Source organism: Taudactylus pleione, unplaced genomic scaffold (genome assembly GCF_031769625.1).
Source record: "Taudactylus pleione unplaced genomic scaffold, aTauple2 ptg000720l, whole genome shotgun sequence".
NCBI lineage: Eukaryota > Metazoa > Chordata > Amphibia > Anura > Myobatrachidae > Taudactylus > Taudactylus pleione.
This window is the reverse complement of record NW_028285122.1, coordinates 1,699,388-1,725,213: the sequence shown is the minus strand read 5'-3', so window position 1 is coordinate 1,725,213 and position 25,826 is coordinate 1,699,388. Positions and strand designations below refer to the sequence as shown.

Here is a 25,826-nt window from a genome sequence, read left to right as displayed (position 1 = left end):
ATTTGTAAAGCAACAGTTAAGGAAATTTTAGTTGTTAATGGAAGGTAGTAAATGTTTTTATTTAGTAAAATTACTTTTGTAGTTTTATTTTGTATTTGTGTTTAATTGTATTTTAAATTGTAAGTTCACCTTTCAAATTTACAGTATGAATAACACTGTCCAGACTCTTCAATATAGACATTTAGTGGGTACAATTTGGTTAATGTGACTTGCATTTACTATGAACACTGGTAAGCCACATCTCTATGCTCCTCAGAGTCAATTCATGATCATGTAAATTGCATGTTACATAAAGAATAATAAACAATATAATTCACATTTCACAAATGTGTTGGCTACTTTCAACATTATCATTTTTCTTTGTTATTTTGTGAAACAACTATTTACACAGAAACATAGAATTTGACGGCAGATAAGAACCACTTGGCCCATCTAGTCTGCCCCTTTTCATGTATCCTTTAGGCAATTTCAACCCTATTTACTCCTTACGTCTCTCAAGGATATTCTTATGCCTATCCCAAGTGTGTTTAAATTGTTCCACTGTTTAGCTCCAACCACATCTGATGGGGGCTATTCCTCTTATCCACTACCCTTTCTGTGATGTAATTTTTCCTCAAATTTCCCCTGAGCCTCCCTCCCTCCAGTCTCAGTGCATGTCCTCGTGTTCTTGTACATCTCTTCCTCTGAGCCTCCCTCCCTCCAGTCTCAGTGCATGTCCTCGTGTTCTTGTACATCTCTTCCCCTGAGCCTCCCTCCCTCCAGTGTCAGTGCACATTCTCGTGTTGCACTTCTCTTCCTCTGAGCCTCCCTCCCCCCAGTGTCAGTGCATGTCCTCATGTTCTTGTACATCTCTTCCTCTGAGCCTCCCTCCCTCCAGTCTCAGCGCACATTCTCGTGTTGTACTTCTCTTCCTCTGAGCCTCCCTCCCCCCAGTGTCAGTGCATGTCCTCGTGTTCTTGTACATCTCTTCCTCTGAGCCTCACTCCATCCAGTCTCAGCGCACATTCTCGTGTTGTATATTTCTTCCTCTGAGCCTCCTCCCCCCAGTGTCAGTGCATGTTATCATGTTGTACATTTCTTCCTCTGAGCCTCCTCCCCCCAATGTCAGTGCATGTCCTCGTGTTCTTGTACATCTCTTCCTCTGAGCCTCCTCCCCCCAGTGTCAGCGCACATTCTCGTGTTGTACATTTCTTCCTCTGAGCCTCCTCCCCCCAATGTCAGTGCATGTCCTCGTGTTCTTGTACATCTCTTCCTCTGAGCCTCCCTCCCCCAGTGTCAGTGCATGTCCTCGTGTTCTTGTACATCTTTTCCTTTGAAGAATGCTTCTCTCCTGTCCCTTGTTAAAACAATTCATGTATTTGAAAGTTTCTATCATGTCCCCCCTTTCCCTTCTCTGTTCCAAACTATACATATTAAGATCTTTTAGTCTTTCTATGTAAGTTCTGTGCTGTAGGCCATGCACCATTTTAGTTGCCCTTCTTTGTACCGTCTCTAATGTGTCTATATCCTTCTGGATTTATGGCCTCCAGAACTGAACACAGTATTCTAGATGAGGACGTACCAATGACCTATATAGAGGCATTATCACTTCTTTTTTCCTGCTACTGATTCCTCTCCCTATGCAACCAAGCATCTGACTTGCCTTCCTCATTGCTTTGGTGCATTGCTTGCCTGCCTTCAAGTTTTCTGAAATGGTGACACATAAATCCCTTTCCTCCTCTGTATTTTCTATTATAGTGTCTTGATACTATATTTAGCCTTTAGGATATTGGGACCCAAGTGCATGACTTTGCATTTTATGACATTAAACTGAAGTTGCCATGTTCTTGCCCATTCCTCTAGTCTACCCAGATCCTCAGTCATTTATTTTACCCCTCCTGGTGTGTCTACCCAGTTGCATACTTTGTGTCATCTGCAAAAAGGCATACTTTCCCTTTAATATTATTTGCATTATCACCAACATAGATATTAAAAAGCATTGGCCCAAGTACTGATCCCTTGGGTACTCCACTGGTTACCTTTCCCTCCTGTGAATACACTCCATTTACTACAACTCTCTGTTTCCTATCCTGCAACCAAAATCTTATCCATTCAACAGTCATAGAATCCAATCCCAAGATTTCCAGTGTGTTTATTATTCTGCGATGTGGGACCGTGTCATAAGCCTTACTAAAGTCTAGATAAGCTACATATACGGCCCCCCCTTGATCTATTACTTTAGTTACCCAGTCAAAAAAAATCAATAAGATTTGTTTGGCATGATCTCCCCTGAGTAAATCCATTCTGTTTGGGATCCTGTAAATTGTTGGATTTGGGATATTCCACCACTCTTTCTTTTAATAGTGTTTCCATAATTTTTCCAACTTCTGATGTAAGGCTCACTGGTCTGTAGTTACTTGCTTCTTCTTTGCAGTGAATTTGCAAATTATAAGTTTGCAGAATTTGTAAACTATCAAATAACTTTGGATGGCTATGGTCAATTACATCTCATTGGATTAGGAGTAATCCTGATTTATTTGTAATAGGATCATGTCTCAACCAGTACCAGTCTGTTCTGAGCTGGCCCTGGTTGTGAAAATACAGGGAGGAAAAAATGCAGGGGTCTGTGTAATTCATAAACCAGCACCAGGCTCAGTGAGCCAGTATTGGATGTGGAAATAGAGGGGACAAAATGAGTAGGGGTCCCCTGTATTTTCCACAGCTAGCACCATACTCTTTCTAGTGGAGGTGTAATGCCACATACATGGGACCCTTTCACTGGGTTACCCAGTCAAGGCATTCAACACTTGACCGCTAGTCATCCCATGTCAGGGATTTCTGGGGAGGTGGGGACCCCCCAATAAGGGTGGGGGGTCAACATCTCCCAAGGCTATCCCCTGGGTATGCGTGGCACCCCTGGGTTGTGGGTGCCAGGTTGAATGTGTAAAAAATAAAATAAATAATATTGTCTTTTACAGTAGAACTAGAGGTCCGAGCAAACTTCCCTCGCATACTCATAATAGGAGAACCACAGGTACCATATGGGCCATTATAAGACTGCTGATACCTATAGTTCACCTGCAAAATAAATATTAAAATAAACACATGACACACTGTGAAAGTACAAGTTTATTACACTCACACTCATACATACTCATCTACAATCCCTGTAGCCATTCACATCCTCTTCTCCATGTAGCATCCACCTAACCTGAGAAAAAAATCATGCTCACCTACCCCTTGTTTCTTGTTCTCTTTAGTCCATGTAGGCATCCACAAAAACATCAAAGCGCCTATACCCACGCCACAGACATGTACTGCCCTTTAAGTACATTAATATGTAAATGAGACATAGAAATGCATTGGCTTAGCGTTCATTGGCTGATAAAGGTGAGCCTCCACCTCTCTCAGCCAATAAGCAGTTCTCACCATTGACTTCAATGATGGCAACTGCTAGGTTATTAAACGTAACTTAATATAGCCCTTTAATCATCTTTCTCCCTTCTCTGCTAGAAGATATATAGGGTCAGTTTATTATAAAGGCACCTAAAATGATCTCTCTGTCAGAAGCATCATATTCTTCCCATTCCCTATGCTTTCTATTGCCAATGTCTGCATTTTATGCCTAGCTATATGTTTTTGCTTTTCTTCTGGCAGTCACAGGTCTAGTCCCTAGAATAGTAAATCTGTCCACCTCAGCACTGTGCAGTCATTACTAAGTTTTGTGTGCAGCTTTTCTTACCCTTTGGTTATACTTGGAGACACTTACTATTGATTGATTCTAATGGTACATTCACATTTTCCCATCCTGTATGGGAGTAAAGATTAGGGTGTATCACCTGGCCCATGAGTAACCATGATCCGACATTAGCCCACCTGAAAGCGGCTCTGTATTCCCTCCCTCAATGTACTTTTATTTTCAACAACATAATACATTACACACAATTACAACTTATACTGTAGATTACTTTACAACTGAAAACCAGGTCAAGTTTGATTTCTTATTTCAATTGATAACACATACAAAGAGCAGCTCTGCCGACTACACCAAATGTCTTGTGATTGAAATATGAAGTTACTTTAAGTAGAATATTTTTTTACGGAAATAAATACCTTGAAAGTGGACAGGAAAATTAAATGTAGCAGAACCTAAAATGTTTTACCAATTTAAATGTAAGTCGAACAGTAAATGTGCTTTTATGTGATGGTATATTACTCGGATGAATTTATTATTTCCTGATTTTTTCACAGCAAATAATTCATGTGACATATACTTTTAAATTAATCATATTAAGCAACTAATGTAACAAATGGACATCTATGGTGCTGGTAAAATAAAAATCTCACTGTTTGTGTTAAAATGTATTATTCCAATGTTATTCCCTTACATTACATTATTATTATCCTTTATTTATATGGCGCCACAAGGGTTCCGCAGCGCCTTACAAAGTACAGAAACAAATGAGCACACAAGACAAGAGCTATTAACAGTACAGACAATGCAGTGCAAATACATGATTTATAAACAATGCTGCATAACACCTAAATAAGCAGCAGGGTGTCAGTAAGCAGTTTTAGGTGCCATTGTGAATGAAAGTAAAAGTATGGCAAGAAGAAGCACGTGAGGAAAGAGGGCCCTGCTTGCGAGAGCTTACATTCTGAGGGGAGGGTCAGACAAACAGGGGTGACACAGATGGGCTAGATAGTGAGGAAGGAGCATAGAGTAGTGGGTTAGGATGAGCGCTGGAAAGCATTGAGGAAGAAATGGGTCTTGATGGCCCATTTGAAGATTAAGAGCCAGGAAGCCAAGTGATGGAGGAATTTTGCAGGAGCAGTGGTGTCAGAGGGGTAAATCCAGGGTTTGGTGATGGCTAGGAGAATCAAGGCATTGCAGATGAAGTGCTCATGAACGGAGACCAGTTTATTATAGACAAAACTGGCTTTCCAGAGGGAACAGGAGAGAGGGACAGAGTAAAGAGGTGAGAGGAGAATGAGATTATTAGGGTTGATGCAGTGTGGAGGTGATACTGATCTAGAGAAGGGGAATAAGGAGTGTGGGGTTATGTGGCTGGCTTCTGAATGAGGAAGGGTGACAGCAGGTGGTGGGTCAGGTGGAGGTTTAGTGTGGTGTGGGGGGGGGAGAGGATAGGTAACTTGGAGAAAAGAGAGGGTGCAGGGTTTAGTGGTGGTGCAGCAGGACCATGGTGGAAGAGAAGTGAATAATAATGGAGTTGTGGGAGATGCAGTTGAGAGACTTATATGTGATGAAGAGAGACAGAGGAGGGGGAGAACGTAGAGGGGACTATGGATGGAGAAAAGAGGTAAAAACTGGTGGTAGAGGAGAAAATAATGTAGCGGCTGAGTGAGGGTGGAGTAGAATAAAAGAGACATTGTGTAGATGAGGCGGTTGGGGGTGAAAAAGTCAGTAGTAGTAATGAGTTTGAGATGAGGGAGCAGTACAGGTCAAAGGTCAAAATCAGATAAAATAAAGAACAGTGCTGGAAGATGTAAAGGCACAACTACAATAGTAAATTATAACCAAAAAAGGAGTGAAGAGCTGATAAAGTAGCAAGACTTGAGAATTAGTCTAAAGTATGAATATATATATATATAAAAAAAAAAGGTATAGGTGTGAAACAATGGTAGATACTACAGTGGTATAAAGATAAATTGACAGTGGTATTGGAATGATTTAAAAATGTAGAGAAGAAACGCAAACATACAAGTATTAAATGTTCAGTAAGCAGGTAGTTGCTTGCATTGCTGAAGCAGGGTGTTGTCAAAAGGTGGGTCCAGGTTATAATGGAAGCTGGTTGCTGAGTAGCTGGGTTTCCAGAAGCTCAGAAGATCCTTTGCTTTTTTCCAAGTTATAGAGAGTTCTTTTAAAATATTGTCCTCCTGTCTTCCTCCTGCTGAACTCCTGACTAACTCTTTAAGTTATGCTGTACATGTAGTCCCACTTAGAAAAAACCCACTTTGAAATAAAACCTAGCAGCCTTGTACAAGCCTAAAGCCTTGTGACCTTCTGATTATATAGTTAAGCATAACATGTGTAGTCACTGATTACACCCACCCTCATTACCCTCACCCACACCAGATACAAGTCATAAAATTCTAATACAAACAAGCAAGGCCAAAACAGCATCCCATGAAGCTAGGAGATAAGATCTGACTATATAATTAAATTTAAAGTTACTCTGGTGTTTACAGATATTTAATAAAGACAGTATACCCAGCAAATCAGAGAATTCCAAACAGCATTGGTTTTTCTATAATAGGTGCCTGGTGCAAATATATGATTACCCAGCAAATCAGAGAATTCCAAACAGCATTGGTTTTTCTATAATAGGTGCCTGGTGCAAATATATGATTACCTAGCAAATCAGAGAATTCCAAACAGCATTGGTTTTTCTATAATAGGTGCCTGGTGCAAATATATGATTACCCAGCAAATCAGAGAATTCCAAACAGCATTGGTTTTTCTATAATAGGTGCCTGGTGCAAATATATGATTACCCAGCAAATCAGAGAATTCCAAACAGCATTGGTTTTTCTATAATAGGTGCCTGGTGCAAATATATGATTACCTGCAATGAAAGAATGGAAAAATCCATCAAATCATCATCCCTCACTGATCGCAGAGGAAATAGCTAGTAAGAACTCCTGACTAACTCTTTAAGTTATGCTGTACATGTAGTCCCACTTAGAAAAAACCCACTTTGAAATAAAACCTAGCAGCCTTGTACAAGCCTACATTGTGATATTTACTTGCAGTTTTGTAAGTGTCATAAACAAACTTTCTTCATGAATACTGTCATTACCCTGGGAATCACACATAACTGCTTTGGGCCAATTAGTATCTATTTTTTGGCTCCTCAGTCTTTATACACCCTCACTCTGATCATCTAGAAATCCTATCAGCTGGATATTAACAACCAGAATAACAAGTGATGCAGACCTGAGGAACCAGCTTCCCCAAGGTTCATATCACTATATAATACAGATCTCTCTCAGCTTTGGGAAATACTGCTCTGGAAAGGGTGGGTTTCTGTATTAGGGTGGAGGTACACACTGTGCTGATAGATTGCAGTGCCCGCCGGCCTCTTACACTGTCACTGGGTGATACAAAGAAGGCACTGTGATAACACTGATGAAATTATTATTATTATTATTATTATTATTATTATTATTATTATCATCATTATTATTATTATTATTATTATTATTATTATTATTATTATTTCAATGTATAAGTCATTTGTCAGCATTTTCTTACTAAAATAGTGGATTATGTGTACCTGGTACAGCGCTTTAAGACATTAGAATGATATTATCTGGTGAAATGACAAAGAGTGATTATGTCTTCCTCTCACACTGCTACTATTACCTGTATCACTATATCTCTCTATATACAGATAAATGATGTTTGTATACTAAAAACCACCTATTTGCAGAATCCATTATTGTACTACATTGGTTTCCCCTGTATATCTAACTACGATCTGCTGAGAAACAAATAATGTATTGAAGTTAGTGTAGATTCATGGTCGTATCAAAATTTTAAACAGTGATTTTGACATTTATTTATATTGAACAATTTCAAAGTAAAGGATTATTTTAACAATAATAGTAGTAATATACTTGTGTCTGACTTTTCTTTATTTTTATTTTTCACAAAATAACAATTATTCGGAACACAAACAACACATGTAGGGGTTCCAGAAGATGGCACAGCCCAACCCTGTAAGAATATGCACCATTATTACTAAGCTAAATATTTTTTTCAAATTTTTAATAAAAACATTCTCAACACAACTAATTTTTGTTTTTTTAAACTTTACAGAGCAATGTTGGCCAGCTAATAGTGGCCATGTTGCCCCCCACCAACCTTCCTCAGCCTCCTCCTGGGCATAGGCATAGGAGGCGTGCAAGGGCCAAGATCTATAGAACACATGTCACCCTTTTTGGAATGCCTGATGTGTTTTATCCAGTTATTGCCTGCCTCCAAATATTATCCTAAATACTCTTTCAATATTAAAAAATGATCTAGAAAGTCAGATTAACATTCCTACAGCAATCACACCACTTACACAGTTGTTGGCGGTGTTACATTTCTGCACCTCGGGGTCCTTCCAAACCACTGTGGGGCTGGTGGGTGGCCTCTCCCAGCCCTCATTTTCACGGATCCTGAGGCGTGTGCTAGATGCATTATTCAATCATATAGCACATTTTATTGGTATGCCTTTGGATACGGAAGTCCTTGATGTGGTAAAGCAGAAGTTTTTTGAGATTGCAGGCTTTCCACACATCATAGGGGTAGTGGATGGCACTCACATAGCACTTCAGCCCCCTGCATTCAGGGAACAAATCTATAGGAACCGAAAATATTTCCATTTGCTAAATGTAATGGTGCTATGTGATGCCTCCCTCCAGATCCTCTCCCTGAATGCCAAATTTCCGGGCTGCAGCCATGATGCGTACGTGATCCAGCATTCAGGGATTTTGCCTAAATTAAACACACTGCAAGCTGGTGATGCGTGGCTTCATGGTAAGTATAAATCCAGTATGTAGCTATAGTAAAAGTGTAAACATGGTTTCATTTAAAATTTCTCAAACTTATGGTGTCCCATTTTCAACAGGTGACAGTTGATATCCTTGCACGCCCAGGCTGCTGACTCCTTATTGAATCCCACACCAGGGCCCCAAACTCAATATAATGCTGCGTTTTCTGCAACCAGGCAGGTGATGGAGCGCTGTATCGGCCTTTTAAAGGGCCGGTTCCGGTGTCTCCATAATTCTGATGGTGTACTCATGTACTCGTCATATATGGTTTCTCGCATTGTGGTCCTGTGTGAGATTTTCCACAACATCGCAATAAGGAGTCGAGTACCCATGCAGCCAGAGGATGCCTTGCCAGAGGATGGCCCCCCGGAGGAATGTGTTGTGATGCTGTCGGGGGGGGCAGATGCAATGATGCAGTTTCCAGATTTTTTAGGTATTTTTTTATGTTAAGTTTGTATTTTAAACTTAGAGCAAATGTATTTTAAGGTATGACTAATTTTTTTTTTTTTTCAAAAAAACACCCTTTCCATAAATGAAAAACAAATGGAACCCATTGGCAATACCCTGTTCTGTTTTTGGACAACTAACAAATTTTATCTGGATTTACCACCACATGTTTAGTTAATTTGTTTTTTATTTTGTGATGTTTTCTAAAAAAAAAATACATTACTGTGTTGGAGTTTACCTTTTGTCATTTATGTCTGACTAAGCAAGATATTTACTGTAAAAAACACCAGAGGCCATTTTATTTGTGTTATTCTGTTATGAAATGCTTTTTACAATTAAAACCATGTTGCCAACATGTTTGTTTTTTAAAAATTAATCAAATTAATATAGTTTTGGTGTACATTGTTTTGGAATCCCATTTTTAGGTGGATAATGTAGGGCAACCCAAAAAAAACACAGCCAAACATTACTGCACATGTTCTTAAGGTTAAAAAACACATTTTTGAAGTAGTTACACTATGGGAAGGCACACAGCTTTGTTAGCAAACTATTTGAAATGCAGAATTACACCATTGAATTTTTTTTTTAAAAAGAGGACAAATGTTTTTTTAACACAAAATTGTGAGAATTTTCACAAAAAACTAAAAGCGCTGCAGACTCCCCATAATTTGCTGTAGGCAGCAGTAGGCCTCCAGAAGATGGCCACTTGCTCGAGTGAGCTCCTCTCTGATGCCTCCAAGTATGCTTGGTATATCTGTGGACATAAAAATGTATTTGTTGGTTAAAAACTACTTAAAAATTCCACACATTTTAACAGTAAACATTATTCAATATCCCAAACAGTGGGGTGGACACAATGATGTTAGGGTGTGTTATGAAGTTTACTCCACACAACATTATTAATATGTTGAAACATTTAATGTCTGAATACACAGGGAAACTATGTGGCATAATAAAAAAACCCTAGGATGATTGGAAAACAACTGGGAGGTGTATTCATAAGTCATGAAGGCCATAGCATTAAAACACACTGCACGTATTAACTTCTAGAATGTTCTAGATAATCCAAAAGTACCATGTGTTTGTTTGCTGTGGCTAACATCACTTTTCCAATAATGAAGTTACATCTTAGTATTTTTTAAACACAGGGTACACAACATTAACAAGGTTAGTCTGGTTCCTAGCACCTTCCCAAGTCCTGTGACATTTTTTTTTTTTATATTTTAAACCAAAAATTTTTTATTTTATAAAATATTGAAATACAAACATTTAAAAACTTACCCCAAATTAATAAGCATTTAAACAACCCCAAAAAGGCAAAAAATATTTGGAAAAAAAAAAAAAAAGAGTGCACAGCCACAAAACATAAACACTAAATATATAGTAACATGATTACTGTGCACTCATTATGATACCCATACTGTGATAATAAAAAAAACAAACAACCAAAAAAAAAGTAAAGCTTATAAACACAACATGGATAACAACCCCACCAAAAAACAAACAAACCATACCATCAGAGCCTGAAGGGGAAGCTACCACTGGAGATGTTGGAAGGGTGGGAGGGGACAATGGGGACAATGGGTGGAAATAATCAGAGGGAGGGGATATTTGTGATGAGGAATCGGGTTCGGGAGGGGTGAGTTGGGATGAGTGGGCAGGGGAAGGAGGATTACTAGGGGAGTATTGGAAGAGGGAGGGAGGGTTACTGGGGTAGTATAGTGGTGGGGAGGGAGGGCTGAGTTGAGCGGGTGGGGAAGGTTAGGGTGAGGGCTGCAAGTTGGGCCCTGCATTGTGGACAAATCTGGGAGCCCTTCTCCGTCTCCGCTGTTGGCCTAAAAACAAAAAAAAAAGGATAACATCTTAGTTTAGTTTTCAATTTCTGCAACACACAACAAGTACACTTTACACATTCTGGACAATAGGGACAACATACAAGAGTGTTTGTTTACATTTAGGAAAAGAATTGGAAAAGGTACAGACATTTTGAAGGGTCCTCTAATTTAATCATTCATACAAATGCATACTTACGTCGACGTATTAGTGCCCGCAAATTGGCCAAAAGGACTGGCGACCGGCGCCGCAAATCCGACCACCGCCTCTCAAGTTGGGCAATATTGTGTGGGAAACCCGCACGCCGAAGGGCACTCCTCACCTCCGCATAGGCCGCACGCTTTAAGCGGTTTGTAATGGGAGGCTGAGCGTTGGTTAGGCGCCTGTCCAGAATCTTGACCATTATGGCCAATTCACGGCGGGTAAAGGCCGCAGCTCTCATGATGGCAATGGCAGTTTTTACAGAAAACATAAAATATACATGGGGAAAAGAAAGATGATTGGCTAAAATATTTACTCAGTTTCATAAAATAAAAAACTATTGGACAATGCATTAATCATATGACACCAAAAAAAAAGGACAGATTTGATTGGTTAAAACATGCACTGCGCAATTGCAAACCTAAGAGGGCAAATTATGCTAATGTAAAATACAAAAGCATTTTTTAAGTTAACACAAATATCATCAGTACATTCAAAGATAATAAACATTACTTTCGATTCTAAACAAACAAAATAAACCATAACAAGGATCCAAAAAAAAACAACAATGTGATCAATAAAGTTTATTGACAAACTAAAAAAAAACATGAAAAAAGAACAGCAAGAGTTAAACACTCTTAATTAGATAACAAGCTGTTCGATAGTCCATGTAAACATGACATGTGACCATCAATACAACACATACGGCCGCAGCCATCACAACATAATTTGCATAGAGCGCCACACAGCGCCTGACTACGATTGACTCGATTGTTCGATCATATCAGTCGGTAGCTAGAGGAGGTGCACTGCTAACGAATGGGCGTCACTTTGTTTACGATCGACCAGTCATACAGATTTTGCGGTCATAGCGGCTGCTATGACCGCCATTGAATGAGGTCCATAGTCACTGTATAATGGGGGGGAAATGTCTCGGATGCAGTTCTTGATATAATTGTCCTGCGTGCTAGGTAAGTAAGTAGTGTACTGGTGGGGCGGCATCCCGGGACCCCCAGTTGCACTGACTTACCCTTTGCAGCTTCTGTACACACCTCCTGGTGCGTTGCATCGTCCTTCTTGTCCTAAGTTCAGATGATCGCTGTAAGTAAAATCTTTTGGCGTCCCTGCCTGTCCTGCCCAGCAGGCTGTGTATAGTACACTGCTACACACGAGACTACCGGGTGTCGCGATCACGTGGGATCTCGCGGGACCTGGGCTCAGCGTGTAATGCAGCAACTCCACTCTTCTATTGGGAGGAGACTAGTATCAAGGCTGGGGTGTTGTAGAGGTGTTGGGAATGTGTATTCTCACCAAAGTGTTTGGGCCTTACAAGGCCTTTGTCAAGGATATACTATTACGTTATTACTCTGGTGGATTTTTTCGATATCCAATTTAAATTGACCAAATATCCATCCTCACACCTTTGCTCTGTCTTCTGCTAATAGAAGGTGGCATTGAATGAAAATTAATCAGACAAAAGCAGCCCCAGCTAGGTACAGTAACAGGTCAGAAGATTACAGTACAGATAATATTTCCTATTCCCCTCTAATACTCAGGCCTCAGTAACGCCAAATAACCCCTCTCAGCGCTCTAGGTCCTGTATGACTCGGCCACACAGAGCATCTTTTTCACTCAAAAAGTGTCTTATTCACACAAATACTAAAGCTGGAAACGATCAAACAGCATAGCTAGCATATATGTACCACTGGGGCTTGCAACATGTTTACATTTGTGCTCAACTATTTCACATAGGACTCGATGCAAACACACATGGATTCTTCTCACTCCAAGGGCCTGATTCAGACCTGGACGCTATGCTGCGCTCGCTCGCATTGAGAGATTTCTCGCAATCTGTGCATGCGTATGATTCGCAATGCGCGTGCGTGAACCTGTCATTGCGATGCCTATAGCCCGCAGTCGGGCCGTTATTTTGAGTGGCAGATTGTGCCGTTTGTGGGTGGTAACAGGGGAAGGTGCTTGTAAACGGGGCTGTGGATGTGCAAACGTAGGCATGCCCGATCGTCAGAATGGAGTTTAATGAGCGTGCATAATTAGCAAAGTAGCGTCATTACACATGTGACTGGGTTGTATTTTAGCCTGAACTGCTCGCAATGTTGTGGTGGGAAAAGGCTACCACAGGTGCTGCGATCAGCTCCGATGGCTCTCGATGTTCCCGATTAATCCTACAACTGCCAATGATGACGTGTGTTGCGAGTGGCAAAGGGGCGTCTTCATACAGGTGTGTGCGCACAGTGCCCTTTTAGCCAGCGAGTGGCCGCAAATAGCGTCCGGGTCTGAATCAGGCCCCAAGTTCCATAGTGCTTCATCTGCAACTTTTATGTGTGTAAAACCAATTCCTGTACGGTTAAAGTCAGAGCCCTGCTTCTCTGGTACACTGTAAGCTGCTTCTCTGGCACACTGTGAGCTGTTTCTCTGGTACTGTACACTGTGAGCTGCTTCTCTGGTACACTGTGAGCTGCTTCTCTGGTACTGTACACTGTGAGCTGCTTCTCTGGCACACTGTAAGCTGCTTCTCTGGTACTGTACACTGTGAGCTGCTTCTCTAGTACTGTACACTGTGAGCTTCTTCTCTGGTACTGTACACTGTGGGCTGCTTCTCTGGTACTATACACTGTGAGCTGCTTCTCTGGTACTGTACACTGTGAGCTGCTTCTCTGGTACTGTACACTGAGCTGCTTCTCTGGTACTGTACACTGTGAGCTGCTTTTTGCTGCATCTGCTTTTTGCTGCATCTTCCTCCTACAGTTCCCTTGACTCTGCCACTTATTTTACATCCAATATTATTGCTATATGGCAGATCATCTCCTCCAATCAGTCTCCCCCTGTCACATTTTTTCTTTACTCTATCTGCTTGTCTACACTTTCCTCCTTCTCACCTGCCACTGGGAATACAGTCCATGCCCTTTAAACATCCACTCATCCCTCCAGCATCACACTTAGCCCCATTTACAGGCACTTTCTTGGCTCCCTCTCCAGATGATTGCTTCTACCTCACTTACCTTTTCAATCAGTCCACCTTATCTGGTATTTTCCCCTATTTCTTCTTCACACATGCTCTCATCACTTTCACCATTAAAAAACCCATTATTGAGGTACCTCATTAAGGTAACTAATGATCAGTTTGTTTCTAAATCCAAGGATCCGAAACCTCTATGCATCCTCCTGGACCTATCTGCAGCCTTCGCTACTATAGATCACTCTCTCCTCCTCCAAACACTCCAATCCTGTGGTCTCCACAACTCTGTCTGCTCTCGATTGTCCTCCTACCTCACTAACCACTTCTTCTCAATCTCCTCCACTCACTCCACCTCAGGAATATGTGGTATATTTTGTCAACATGGTGATAATGTTGAAATGCATCATGTCCATATGCTAGGTATGTTGACACTCATCATGTTGACATATAATGTTGACATATTATTATAATATCAAAACAACATCCCTGGTGATCCAGTGGTGACTTACCTAGAGCAGAAGGTCCAATGTTTTACGGGTTTGAAGCTGACATCAGGATGACTTAATGTGGATCCTGCATGGCTTCTGGTATAAGTTTGACTAATAATAACCCCTAATCCTCCCCCTAGTGCCTAACCCTGACCCTTCCCTTCCACAGACTAACCCTAACCCTCCCACTAGTGCCTAACCCTGACCATACCCTTCCACAGCCTAAACCTAACCCTCCCCTAGTGCCTAACCCTGACCCTACCCTTCTGCAGCCTAATCCTAACCCTCCACTAGGGCTTAACCCTGACCCTACCCTTCTGCAGCCTAAGCCAAATCCAATTTCTAGTGCCTAACCATAAATATACCCTTCTGCAGCCTAATCCTAACCTTTGCCCTAGTGAATATCCCTAATTCCCTCCCTAGTGCCTAACCCTGACCTACCCTTCCACAACCTAACCCTCCCTTAGTACCTAACCATAACCCTACCCTCCCACAGCCTAATCCTAACTCTCTGCTGCAGATCTATGTGGAGTGTCTTCGTTTCACATGTAGACATTGTGCAAGTGGTCTACTGTACATTCTGCACATACTAATACTTTCAATGTTGACATTTCAACAATGTTGACATCATACCTGATGAAATTGTGATGTCAACATTATGGCTACATCCCTATGAAAGAGATTGGTAAATAAATGTGAGTTCTCCTCAACATGAGGAAGGATGTGAAGATATGAGGGAGGTATTGCATGGAATTCCATTTTTATTTCAGCAATAAAATGATATAATAGATGTTATATTAGATGACCTTATAACCTAAGAGACTAAACAAGATGTTCCCTATTTCTGACCCTAAATGCTGCAAGAACTGTGGTCACAATGGTAATTTTGCCCCTTAAAATGACGGACCTGCCTTCAAAAGTTATTTTTTTTCTGTGTTTTCCTGTCCAATATAAAATAAACACTGTAACAAATTGGTAAGCATTATTGCCAAACACTGTGAATAAAACTCAACTCCACCCTTAAAAAACTTGTCTGGCAAATATTATCTATGAAGAAAAAAGATATATCTTCTAAACTGAAAAACATTAAGAGTTGAACAGAAGTCTATTTTGCAGATGGAACTTGCAAATTTAAGCACACATCTCATTAGAATCTATTATTATTATTATTATTATTATTATTATTTTATTATTAATAATTTATATATATGTTGTATTATATTTAATGTTATCACTACAGTATGTGTGTAAGCTCTGCACTACTTTATCCACAATGTAGAGACTAAGGGGGTCATTCAGACCCGATCGCAAGCACCGATGTGCTCGCAACTGGGTCGATTGGTAGCCCTGCACATGCGCAGCGGCCGCACTGAGAAACTCTCTCGCTCCGGAGATTGCTACAAAAGGGGCGGCTGTCGATGTTGATCGACAGCTCATCCCATTTTGTAGGCGGGCTTGGGGGTGGTTTCCAAAACGCCTACCGTTTTGTGGGCGGCCACACTGACATCATCAGTGATTTCAGTGGGGAGCTTCCTGCTCCATCAGAGCAGAAAGCTTCCTGGGGCTTGCGAGTGCCCAGACCCAACCTTAGGGTCTGTCGCAAGCCCTGATGGTCACGATGGTGATCACCATTGTGACCATCACCCTGGTTGCTAGCTAAACTGTGGGTGGTAACCCACAGCTTAGCTTGCTACCAGGAGGCCGCACCAAAAAAAAAAAAAAGCGCCCGCCCTCATTCAGAGAGAGCGATCGCTTCTTGCAACCGCCTCTGAATGAGGTCCTAAGATCAATGCTTTTGGTCATCACTGTTCAGGAGAGTGAGATCCCATTAGCTTCATTATAAACCCCTCTCACATTCACATGGTGGAGTGGTGTCAGATGGACAGTCCTTTAGCCCATAACTCCACCTGGAATGAAGTTTCCACTTGAAATGGGCTGCCCATGCACATACTACTTCCCTTAGCTCACTTGTGGGCACACTACAGTGTGTGGCTCCAGCATACCTGCTAAAGCAGGGTGTGTCTCTGTGAGACACCAATAGATGTAAAATACAGTATATGTGTTACACAACTAACAGTAAACATCAAAAGGCCTGTTTACACAAAAGTAACAATGTGTGTGACTGCACACCATCAATATCTAGGAATTATACAATCAATAAAAAATACATATTTACATGGTCATAACAATACAATAGTAGAAATGTTAATCACAGATTTCATAAGAAGGTGTTTGCTGTAAGATAGACTCCCATTTTGTCATGGGAACATTCTGTATCACTCAGAGCCTCATGTGGGTTTGGATATACTGTACACATTATTATTCATTTGTTTGCTCTACATTTCTGTACTGTTTATGCACATGAAAAAAAAACTTGCACCCATAAGCATATTTAGTTGCATCTTAGGCATATGAATCCCTTTGCTTTATAAATTGTAATAGGAGCACTAAAGCATACACTGGGGGAAATCATACAAATGCGAACAAGGTAGGCCTGGACTCAGACACATACTGTATATATCTATTGACAGAATTCAACCCCTGGTGCAATATATAATGATGTTGATTGTGATCATCTCCAGGCACTTATGATTGGTTGATTGCATCTAGACCCGCCCACTGTTAGTGACTACATTATACGCAGATACAGCCATCTATTCAAATCACTTAATTGATGTTTGCATTTGTAAAGCAACAGTTAAGGACATTTTAGTTTTCAAAATGTAATGTAGTCAATGTTTTTATTTAGTAAAATTACTTTTGTAGTTTTATTTTGTATTTGTGTTTAATTGTATTTTAATTTGTAAGTTCACCTTTCAAATTTACAGTATGTATAACACTGTCCAGACTCTTCAATATAGACATTTAGTGGGTACAATTTGGTTAATGTGACTTGCATTTACTATGAACACTGGTAAGCCTCATCTCTATGCTCCTCAGTGTCAATTCATGATCACGAAAATTGCATGTTACATAAGGAATAATAAACAATATAATTCACATTTCACAAATTTGTTGGCTACTTTCAACATTATCGTTTTTCTTTGCTATTCTGTGAATCAACAATTTAGAATTTAGCAAATTCTATGTTTGCAGAATTTCTAAACAATCAAATAACTTTGAAAGACTATGATCAATTACATCTTATTGGGTTAGGAGTATTCCTGATATATTTGGAATAGGATCATGGCCCTGATTCAGACCCACTCGCAAGCGGCTGTCCGCTCGCAAGTGGGTCGATGGTCTGCACTGAGCATGCGCACGACGGAGGGAGCTCCGTCGTGCGCATGCGCCAGACGCGTCGAGCGAAGGAAAGTCCTTCGCTCGTTGTGCCTGATCAAAGGGGGCGTGCTGTCGATGTTGATTGACAGCACGCCCCCTTTGGTGGGCGTGCTGGGGGCGTACCTCCCTGACGGGGGCGTTCCCACGGGAATGCCTCCCGTCAGAACCCGGCCCACTGACATCACTAGTGATGTCAGTGGGAGTGATTTTGGCTCTGATAGAGCCAAAATCACTCCAGGGCTTGCGGTTGAAAACCTCAACTGTAGGCTCCGGCTCGCAGTTTCGATGGTCGCGATGGTCACGACCATCGCGGCCATCAAACTGCACGCTCGTATAGGCTGTGGGTGGTGACCCACAGCTATACGAGCGTCCAGGAGGACGCTCCATTTTTATGGAGGGCGGCCCTCATTCAGAGCGTGCGCTCTGCTCAGAGCATATGGCTCTGAATGAGGGCCCATGTCTCAACCAATACCGGTCTTTTCAGAGCTGGTCCTGGTTGTGAAAATACAGGGAGGAAAAAATGTAGGAGTCTACTTTATTTACATCAATCAGCACCTGGTTCAGTGAGCAAGACTTGGATGTGGAAATAGATGGGACAAAATGAGTAGGGGTCCCCTGTATTTTCGACAAATAGCACCGTACTCTTTCTAGTGGAGTGCTTTCACCAGGTTCCCCAGTCAAAGCATTCAACACCTGACCACTAGTCAGCCCAGGTCAGGGATTTCTGGGGAGGTGGGGACCCCCCCAATAAGGGTGGGGGGTCAACATCTTCCAAGGCTATCCCCAGGGTATGCATGACACCCCTGGGTGGTGGGTGCCAGGTTGAATGTGTAAAAAATAAAATAAATAATATTGTCTTTTACAGTAGAACTAGAGGTCCCAGCAAACTTCCCTCGCATACTCATACTAGGAGAACCACAGGTACCCTATGGGCCATTATAAGCCTGCTGATACATCTAGTTCACCTGCAAAATAAATATTAAAATAAACACAGGATACACTGTGAAAGTACAAGTTTATTACACTCACACTCATACATACTCATCTACAATCCCTGTAGCCATTCACATCCTCTTCTCCATGTAGCATCCACCTAACCTGTAAAAAAAATCATGCTCACCTACCCCTTGTTTCTTGTACTCTTTAGTCCATGTAGGCATCCACAAAAACGTCAAGGCGCCTATACCCATGCCACGGACATGTAATGCCCTTTAAGTACATTAATATGTGAATGAGACATAGAAATGCATTGGCTTAGCGTTCATTGGCTGATAAAGGTGAGCCTCCACCTCTCTCAGCCAATAAGCAGTTCTCACCATTGACTTCAACGATGGCAACTGCTAGGTTACTAAAGGTTACATAATATAGCCCTTTAATCATCTTTCTCCCTTCTCTGCTAGAAGATATATAGGGTCAGTGTATGATAAAGGCACTTCAAATTATTTCTCTGTCAGAAGCATCATATTCTTCCCAACAGTCGCGTAAGTTCATCCCAGACGCCCGGAGGCAAGTTATAATTTGGTGCCCCCCCTGTCACTTCCGCAGACACTATAATGTAGCAATTTGCATGAAGACAGACTATAGATAGACGAAGGCAGCAGCTGATGGTCTGACATGGAGCTCTCCACTAGTGTATGGTGGTTTCTCTGGTGCCGTGAAGGGCCATGATGGTACAAGGTACATAGTTACAGCCCTAAGTGGGGTGAATATGTTGTGGGCAATGGAGGAGGTGCCCCCTTCAGAGCTGGAGCCAGGCGGAAGGCGCCTCCATTGTCTCCCATAGTTCTGCCCCTGCTTCCCAATGCTTTCTATTGCCAATGTCTGCATTTTATGCCTAGCTATATGTTTTTGCTTTTCTTCTGGCAGTCACAGGTCTAGTCCCTAGAATAGTAAATCTGTCCACCTCAGCACTGTGCAGTCATTGCTAAGTTTTGTGTGCAGCTTTTCTTACCCCTTGGTTATACTTGGAGACGCTTACTATTGATTGATTCTAATGGTACATTCACATTTTCCCATCCTGTATGGGAATAAAGATTACGGTGTATCACCTGGCCCATGAGTAACCATGATCCGACATTAGCCCACCTGAAAGCGGCTCTGTATTCCCTCCCTCAATGTACTTTTATTTTCAACAACATAATACATTACACACAATTACAACTTATACTGTAGATTACTTTACAATTGAAAACCAGGTCAAGTTTGATTTCTTATTTCAATTGATAACACATACAAAGAGCAGCCCTGCCGACTACGCCAAATGTCTTGTGATTGAAATATTAAGTTACTTTAAGTAGAATATTTATTTACGGAAATAAATACCTTGAAAGTGGACAGGAAAACTAAATGTAGCAGAACCTAAAATGTTTTACCAATTTAAATGAAAGTCGAACAGTAAATGTGCTTTTATGTGATGGTATATTACTCGGATGAATTTATTATTTCCTGATTTTTGTACAGCAAATAATACATGTGACATATACTTTTAAATTAATCATATTAAGCAACTAATGTAACAAATGGACATCTATGGTGCTGGTACAATAAAAATCTCACTGTTTGTGTTAAAATGTATTATTCCAATGTTATTCCCTTACATTACATTGTGTTATTTACTTGCAGTTTTGTAAGTGTCATAAACAAACTTTCTTCATGAATACTGTCATTACCCTGGGAATCACACATAACTGCTTTGGGCCAATTAGTATCTATTTTTTGGCTCCTCAGTCTTTATACACCCTCACTCTGATCATCTAGAAATCCTATCAGCTGGATATTAACAACCAGAATAACAATTGATGCAGACCTGAGGAACCAGCTTCCCCAAGGTTCATATCACTATATAAGACAGATCTCTCTCAGCTTTGGGAAATACTGCTCTGGCAAGGGTGGGTTTCTGTATTAGGGTGGAGGTACACACTGTGCTGATGGATTGCAGTGCCCGCCGGCCTCCTACACTGTCACTGGGTGATACAGAGAAGGCACTGTGATACCACTGATGAAATTATTATGATTATTTCAATGTATAAGTCATTTGTCAGCATTTTCTTACTAAAATAATGGATTATGTGTACCTGGTACTGCGCTTAATTCTGTTAGATTTATACCGAGTGGGAAGACATTAGAATGATATTATCTGGTGAAATGACAAAGAGTAATTATGTCTTCCTCTCACACTGCTACTATTACCTGTATCACTATATCTCTCTATATACAGATAAATGATGTTTGTATACTAAAAACCACCTATTTGCAGAGTCCATTATTGTTCTATATTGGTTTCCCCTGTATATCTAACTACGATCTGCAGAGACACATATAATGTATTGAAGTTACTGTAGATTCATGGGCGTATCAAAGTATTTATTGGTAAAATAAATGCATTGCCTTTAATATATTTACATGTGGTTTAATGAGATTAGGTAGACTAAAGGGCAGGAGCTGCACATTATGAAAACTGTATAAACATGTTCACAAAAATGAATGAAAATAAATGAAACATGTTATCTTGTATTGAAGCATTATAGACAGATAATCAGCAATGTCCACCGCGACAGTTCATCACCCGGTTTAGTAAGGACCTGCACATTTTATACACATCATGCACTGCAAGTGAACTGCGAGCCTGAGGATAATCCAACCCTGATGCTTTGTGCTCTGATTTTTTGTGTGTGTATGCATTGTGACATTTAGGGTTCAATACTAACTCACACATTATATGCACATTTGTAAAACCAGATTTCCCAGCTTTCAGCAGTTCTTAAGGAAGTACTGACTTTTTAACACACAATGTAATCTGTGAGCAACAATTAATCATAACATTCCCTCTAACTTTGTGACAAGTGAGAATATCCTAAACTATGGTCACAGATCCGTACAGCCCCCACAATGTTACACACTTCACCCTCCTAGGGTTCTCTGATATGTCTTTCCCAGTTCAGGTCATCTTAATGATATTCCTCCTGTTTGCCTATACTCTTTCGCTGGTAGGTAATGGCCTAATCATCCTGACTGTTACTCATAGCCCTCAACTTCACACCCCCATGTACTTCTTCCTGAGGGGCCTGTCAATACTTGAGATCTGTTCTATCAACACTACTGTTCCCAAGGCTCTTGAGCTCTTCCTGTCAGTGGATAGATCTATCTCTTTCATTGTTTGTGCCGCTCAGATGTACTTTTTCATTGCTGTTGCAGTGTCAGAATGTCATTTCCTTGCAGTGATGGCATTTGACCGGTTTATGGCCGTCTGCTGTCCTCTGAGATACACGTCAGTGATGACTACAACATTATGTTACCAGCTAGCAACTGGACCATGTATTTTAGGTTTGTTTTGTTCAATTATAAATACCAGCACAATATTTATGTACCCTTTCTGTGGTTCTCACAGAATTGCCCATTTTTTCTGTGACATCCCATCTCTACTCAACTTAGCCTGTACAAACACCTTCAAAATCGAGCTTTATATCTTCATACTTTGTATATGTGGATCTTTACTCCCATTCATACTAATCTTCTGCTCCTATATCAAGATCCTAACCTCTGTATTCCTCCTCAACTCATCAGAGGCCCGTCAAAAAGCAATGTCCACATGTATTTCTCACCTTGTCTCTGTTATTATATTCTATGGGTCTGCTATGTATGTGCACCTGCGCCTGGGGGCAACATTTTCTTCTTACAAAGACAGAATGACGGCCATTTTCTATTGCATCGTAATTCCCACAATTAAACCCCTGACCTACAGCCTGAAGAACTCAGACATGAAGGCTGCTCTGAGAAAACTCAATGTGAAAGGTTTGATAACTGCTGCTCATTAAAATGGGAAACACTGTGTAAAGTATATGGCTGGTAAAGGTGGAATAAATACTAATCTAAAATGAATGCAAGTAATGGCTTCTGCTTGTTCACCACTATACAGTATATCATACAGATTATTCAGGTTGTAGTTCTGACAGTTGACTAGTTATGTAGTTGTCACAGTTATGTAGTTGCCACAGTTATGTAGTTGTCACAGTTATGTAGATGCCACAGTTATGTAGTTGACACAGTTATGTTGTTGTCACAGTGATGTAGTTGCTACAGTTATTTAGTTGTCACAGTTATATAGTTGTCACAGTTATGTAGTTGTCACAGTTATATAGTTGTCACAGTTATGTAGATGTCACAGTTATATAGTTGTCACAGTTATGTAGTTGTCACATTTACTGTATATATAGTAGTTGTCACAGTTATGTAGTTGTCACAGTTATATAGTTTTCACAGTTATGTAGTTGCCACAGTTATGTACTTGTCACAGTTACTGTATGTACAGTAGTTGTCACATTTATGTAGTTGCCACAGATAGGCATTCGTCACAGTTACAGTATGTAGTTGCCACAGTTATGTAGTTGTCACAGTTATGCAGTTGCCACAGTTATGTAGTTGTCATAGTTATGTAGTTGCCAGAGCTATGTAGTTGTTACAGTTATGTAGTTGTCACAGTTATGTTGTTGTAGTTGTCACAGTTATGTAGTTGCCACAGTTATATAGTTGTCACAGTTATATAGTAGTCACAGTTATATAGTTGTCACAGTTATATAGTTGTCACAGTTATGTAGTTGTCACAGTTATATAGTTGCCACCTTTATGTAGTTGCCACAGTTACTGTATGTACAGTAGTCGTTACAGTTATGTAGTTGTCACAGTTATATAGTTGCCATAGTTATGTAGTTACCACAGTTATTTAGTTGTCACAGTTATATAGCTGTCATAGTTATGTAGTTGTCACAGTTATGTAGTTGTCACAGTTACAGTATGTATAGTAGTTGTCACAGTTATGTAGTTGTCACAGTTATATAGTTTTCACAGTTATGTAGTTGTCACAGTTATGTACTTGTCACAGTTACTGTATGTACAGTAGTTGTCACAGATACGTAGTTGTCACAGTTATATAGTTGCCGAAGTTATGTAGTTTTCACAGTTACTGTATGTACAGTAGTTGTCACAGTTATGTAGTTGTCACAGTTATTTAGTTGCCACAGTTATGTAGTTGTCACAGTAACTGTATGTACAGTAGTTTTCACAGTTATGTAGTTGTCACAGTTATGTAGTTGCCACAGTTATGTAGTTGTCACAGTTATGTAGTTGCCACAGTTATGTACTTGTCATAGTTACTGTATATAAAGTAGTTGTCAAAGTTATGTAGTTGTCACAGTTATATAGTTGCCACAGTTATGTACTGTAGTTGCCACAGTTACTGTATGTTCAGTAGTTGTCACAGTTATGTAGTTGTCACAGTTATATAGTTGCAACAGTTATGTAGTTGCTACAGTTATTTAGTTGTCACAGTTATATAGTTGTCACAGTTATGAAGTTGTCACAGTTATATAGTTGTCACAGTTATGTAGTTGTCACAGTTACTATATGTATAGTAGTTGTCACAGTTATGTAGTTGTCACAGTTATATAGTTTTCACAGTTATGTAGTTGTCACAGTTATGTACTTGTCACAGTAACTGTATGTACAGTAGTTTTCACAGTTATGTAGTTGTCACAGTAATGTAGCTGCCACAGTTCTGTACTTGTCACAGTTACTGTATGTACAGTAGTTGTCACAGTTATGTAGTTGTAACAGTTATATAGTTGCCACCTGTATGTAGTTGCCACAGTTTCTGTATTTACAGTAGTTGTTACAGTTATGTAGTTGTCACAGTTATATAGTTGCCATAGTTATGTAGTTGCCACAGTTGTTTAGTTGTCACAGTTATATAGCTGTCACAGTTATGTAGTTGTCACCGTTATATAGTTGTCACAGTTATGTAGTTGTCACAGTTACTGTATGTATAGTAGTTGTCACAGTTATGTAGTTGTCACAGTTATATAGTTTTCACAGTTATGTACTGTAGTTGCCACAGTTACTGTATGTACAGTAGTTGTCACAGTTTTGTAGTTGTCACAGTTATATAGTTGCAACAGTTATGTAGTTGCTACAGTTATTTAGTTGTCACAGTTATATAGTTGTCACCGTTATGTAGTTGTCACAGTTATATAGTTTTCACAGTTATGTAGTTGTAACAGTTATGTACTTGTCACAGTAACTGTATGTACAGTAGTTTTCACAGTTATGTAGTTGTCACAGTTATGTAGCTGCCACAGTTATGTACTTGTCACAGTTACTGTATGTACAGTAGTTGTCACAGTTACGTAGTTTCCACAGTTATGTAGTTGTCACAGTTACAGCAATTAGTTGCCACAGTTATGAAGTTGCCACAGTTATGTACTTGTCACAGTTACTGGATGTACAGTATTTGTCATAGTTATGTAGTTGCCACAGTTATGTACTTGTCACAGTTACTGTATATATAGTAGTTGTCACAGTTATGTAGTTGTCACAGTTATATAGTTGCCACAGTTATGTACTGTAGTTGCCACAGTTACTGTATGTACAGTAGTTGTCACAGTTATATAGTTGTCACAGTTATGTAGTTGTCACAGTTATATAGTTGTCACAGTTATGTAGTTGTCACAGTTACTGTATGTATAGTAGTATTCACAGTTATGCAGTTGTCACAGTTATATAGTTTTCATAGTTATGTAGGTGTCACAGTAATGTACTTGTCACAGTAACTGTATGTTCAGTAGTTTTCTCAGTTATATAGTTGTCACAGTTAAGTAGCTGCCACAGCTATGTACTTGTCACAGTTACTGTATGTACAGTAGTTTCTCACAGTTATGTAGTTGCCGCAGTTATGTAGTTGTCACAGTTATGTAGTTGCCACAGTTATGTAGTTGTCATAGTTATGTAGTTGCCACAGCTATGTAGTTGTCACAGTTATGTATTTGCTACAGTTATGTACTTGTAGTTGTCACAGTTATGTAGTTGCCACAGTTATGTAGTTGTCACAGTTATATAGTTGGCACAGTTATGTAGTTGTCACAGTTACTGTATGTATAGAAGTTGTCACAGTTATGTAGTTGTCACAGTTATATAGTTGTCACAGTTATAAAGTTGTCACAGTTATGTAGTTGTCACAGTTACTGTATATAAAGTAGTTGTCACAGTTATGTAGTTGTCACAGTTAT

The 25,826-nt window shown here is 40.1% G+C and overlaps 2 protein-coding genes across 3 annotated transcripts in view; both read left to right on the top strand.

Moving 5' to 3' along the window:
* LOC148477384 (uncharacterized) overlaps positions 1 to 25,826 on the top strand; it is a 428,950-nt gene that overhangs the window by 157,569 nt on the left and 245,555 nt on the right. The gene's annotated exons all lie outside the window — the stretch shown is intronic.
* Positions 21,630 to 22,583, top strand: LOC148477389 (olfactory receptor 2D2-like). The gene has a single exon (XM_088456803.1). It carries the CDS (start codon positions 21,630 to 21,632, stop codon positions 22,581 to 22,583), a length of 954 nt encoding a protein of 317 aa, XP_088312929.1.

Excerpts from the sequence above, each read along its gene's own strand:
- LOC148477389 (XM_088456803.1), top strand. The coding sequence starts at position 21,630 with ATGGTCACAGATCCGTACAGCCCCCACAATGTTACACACTTCACCCTC.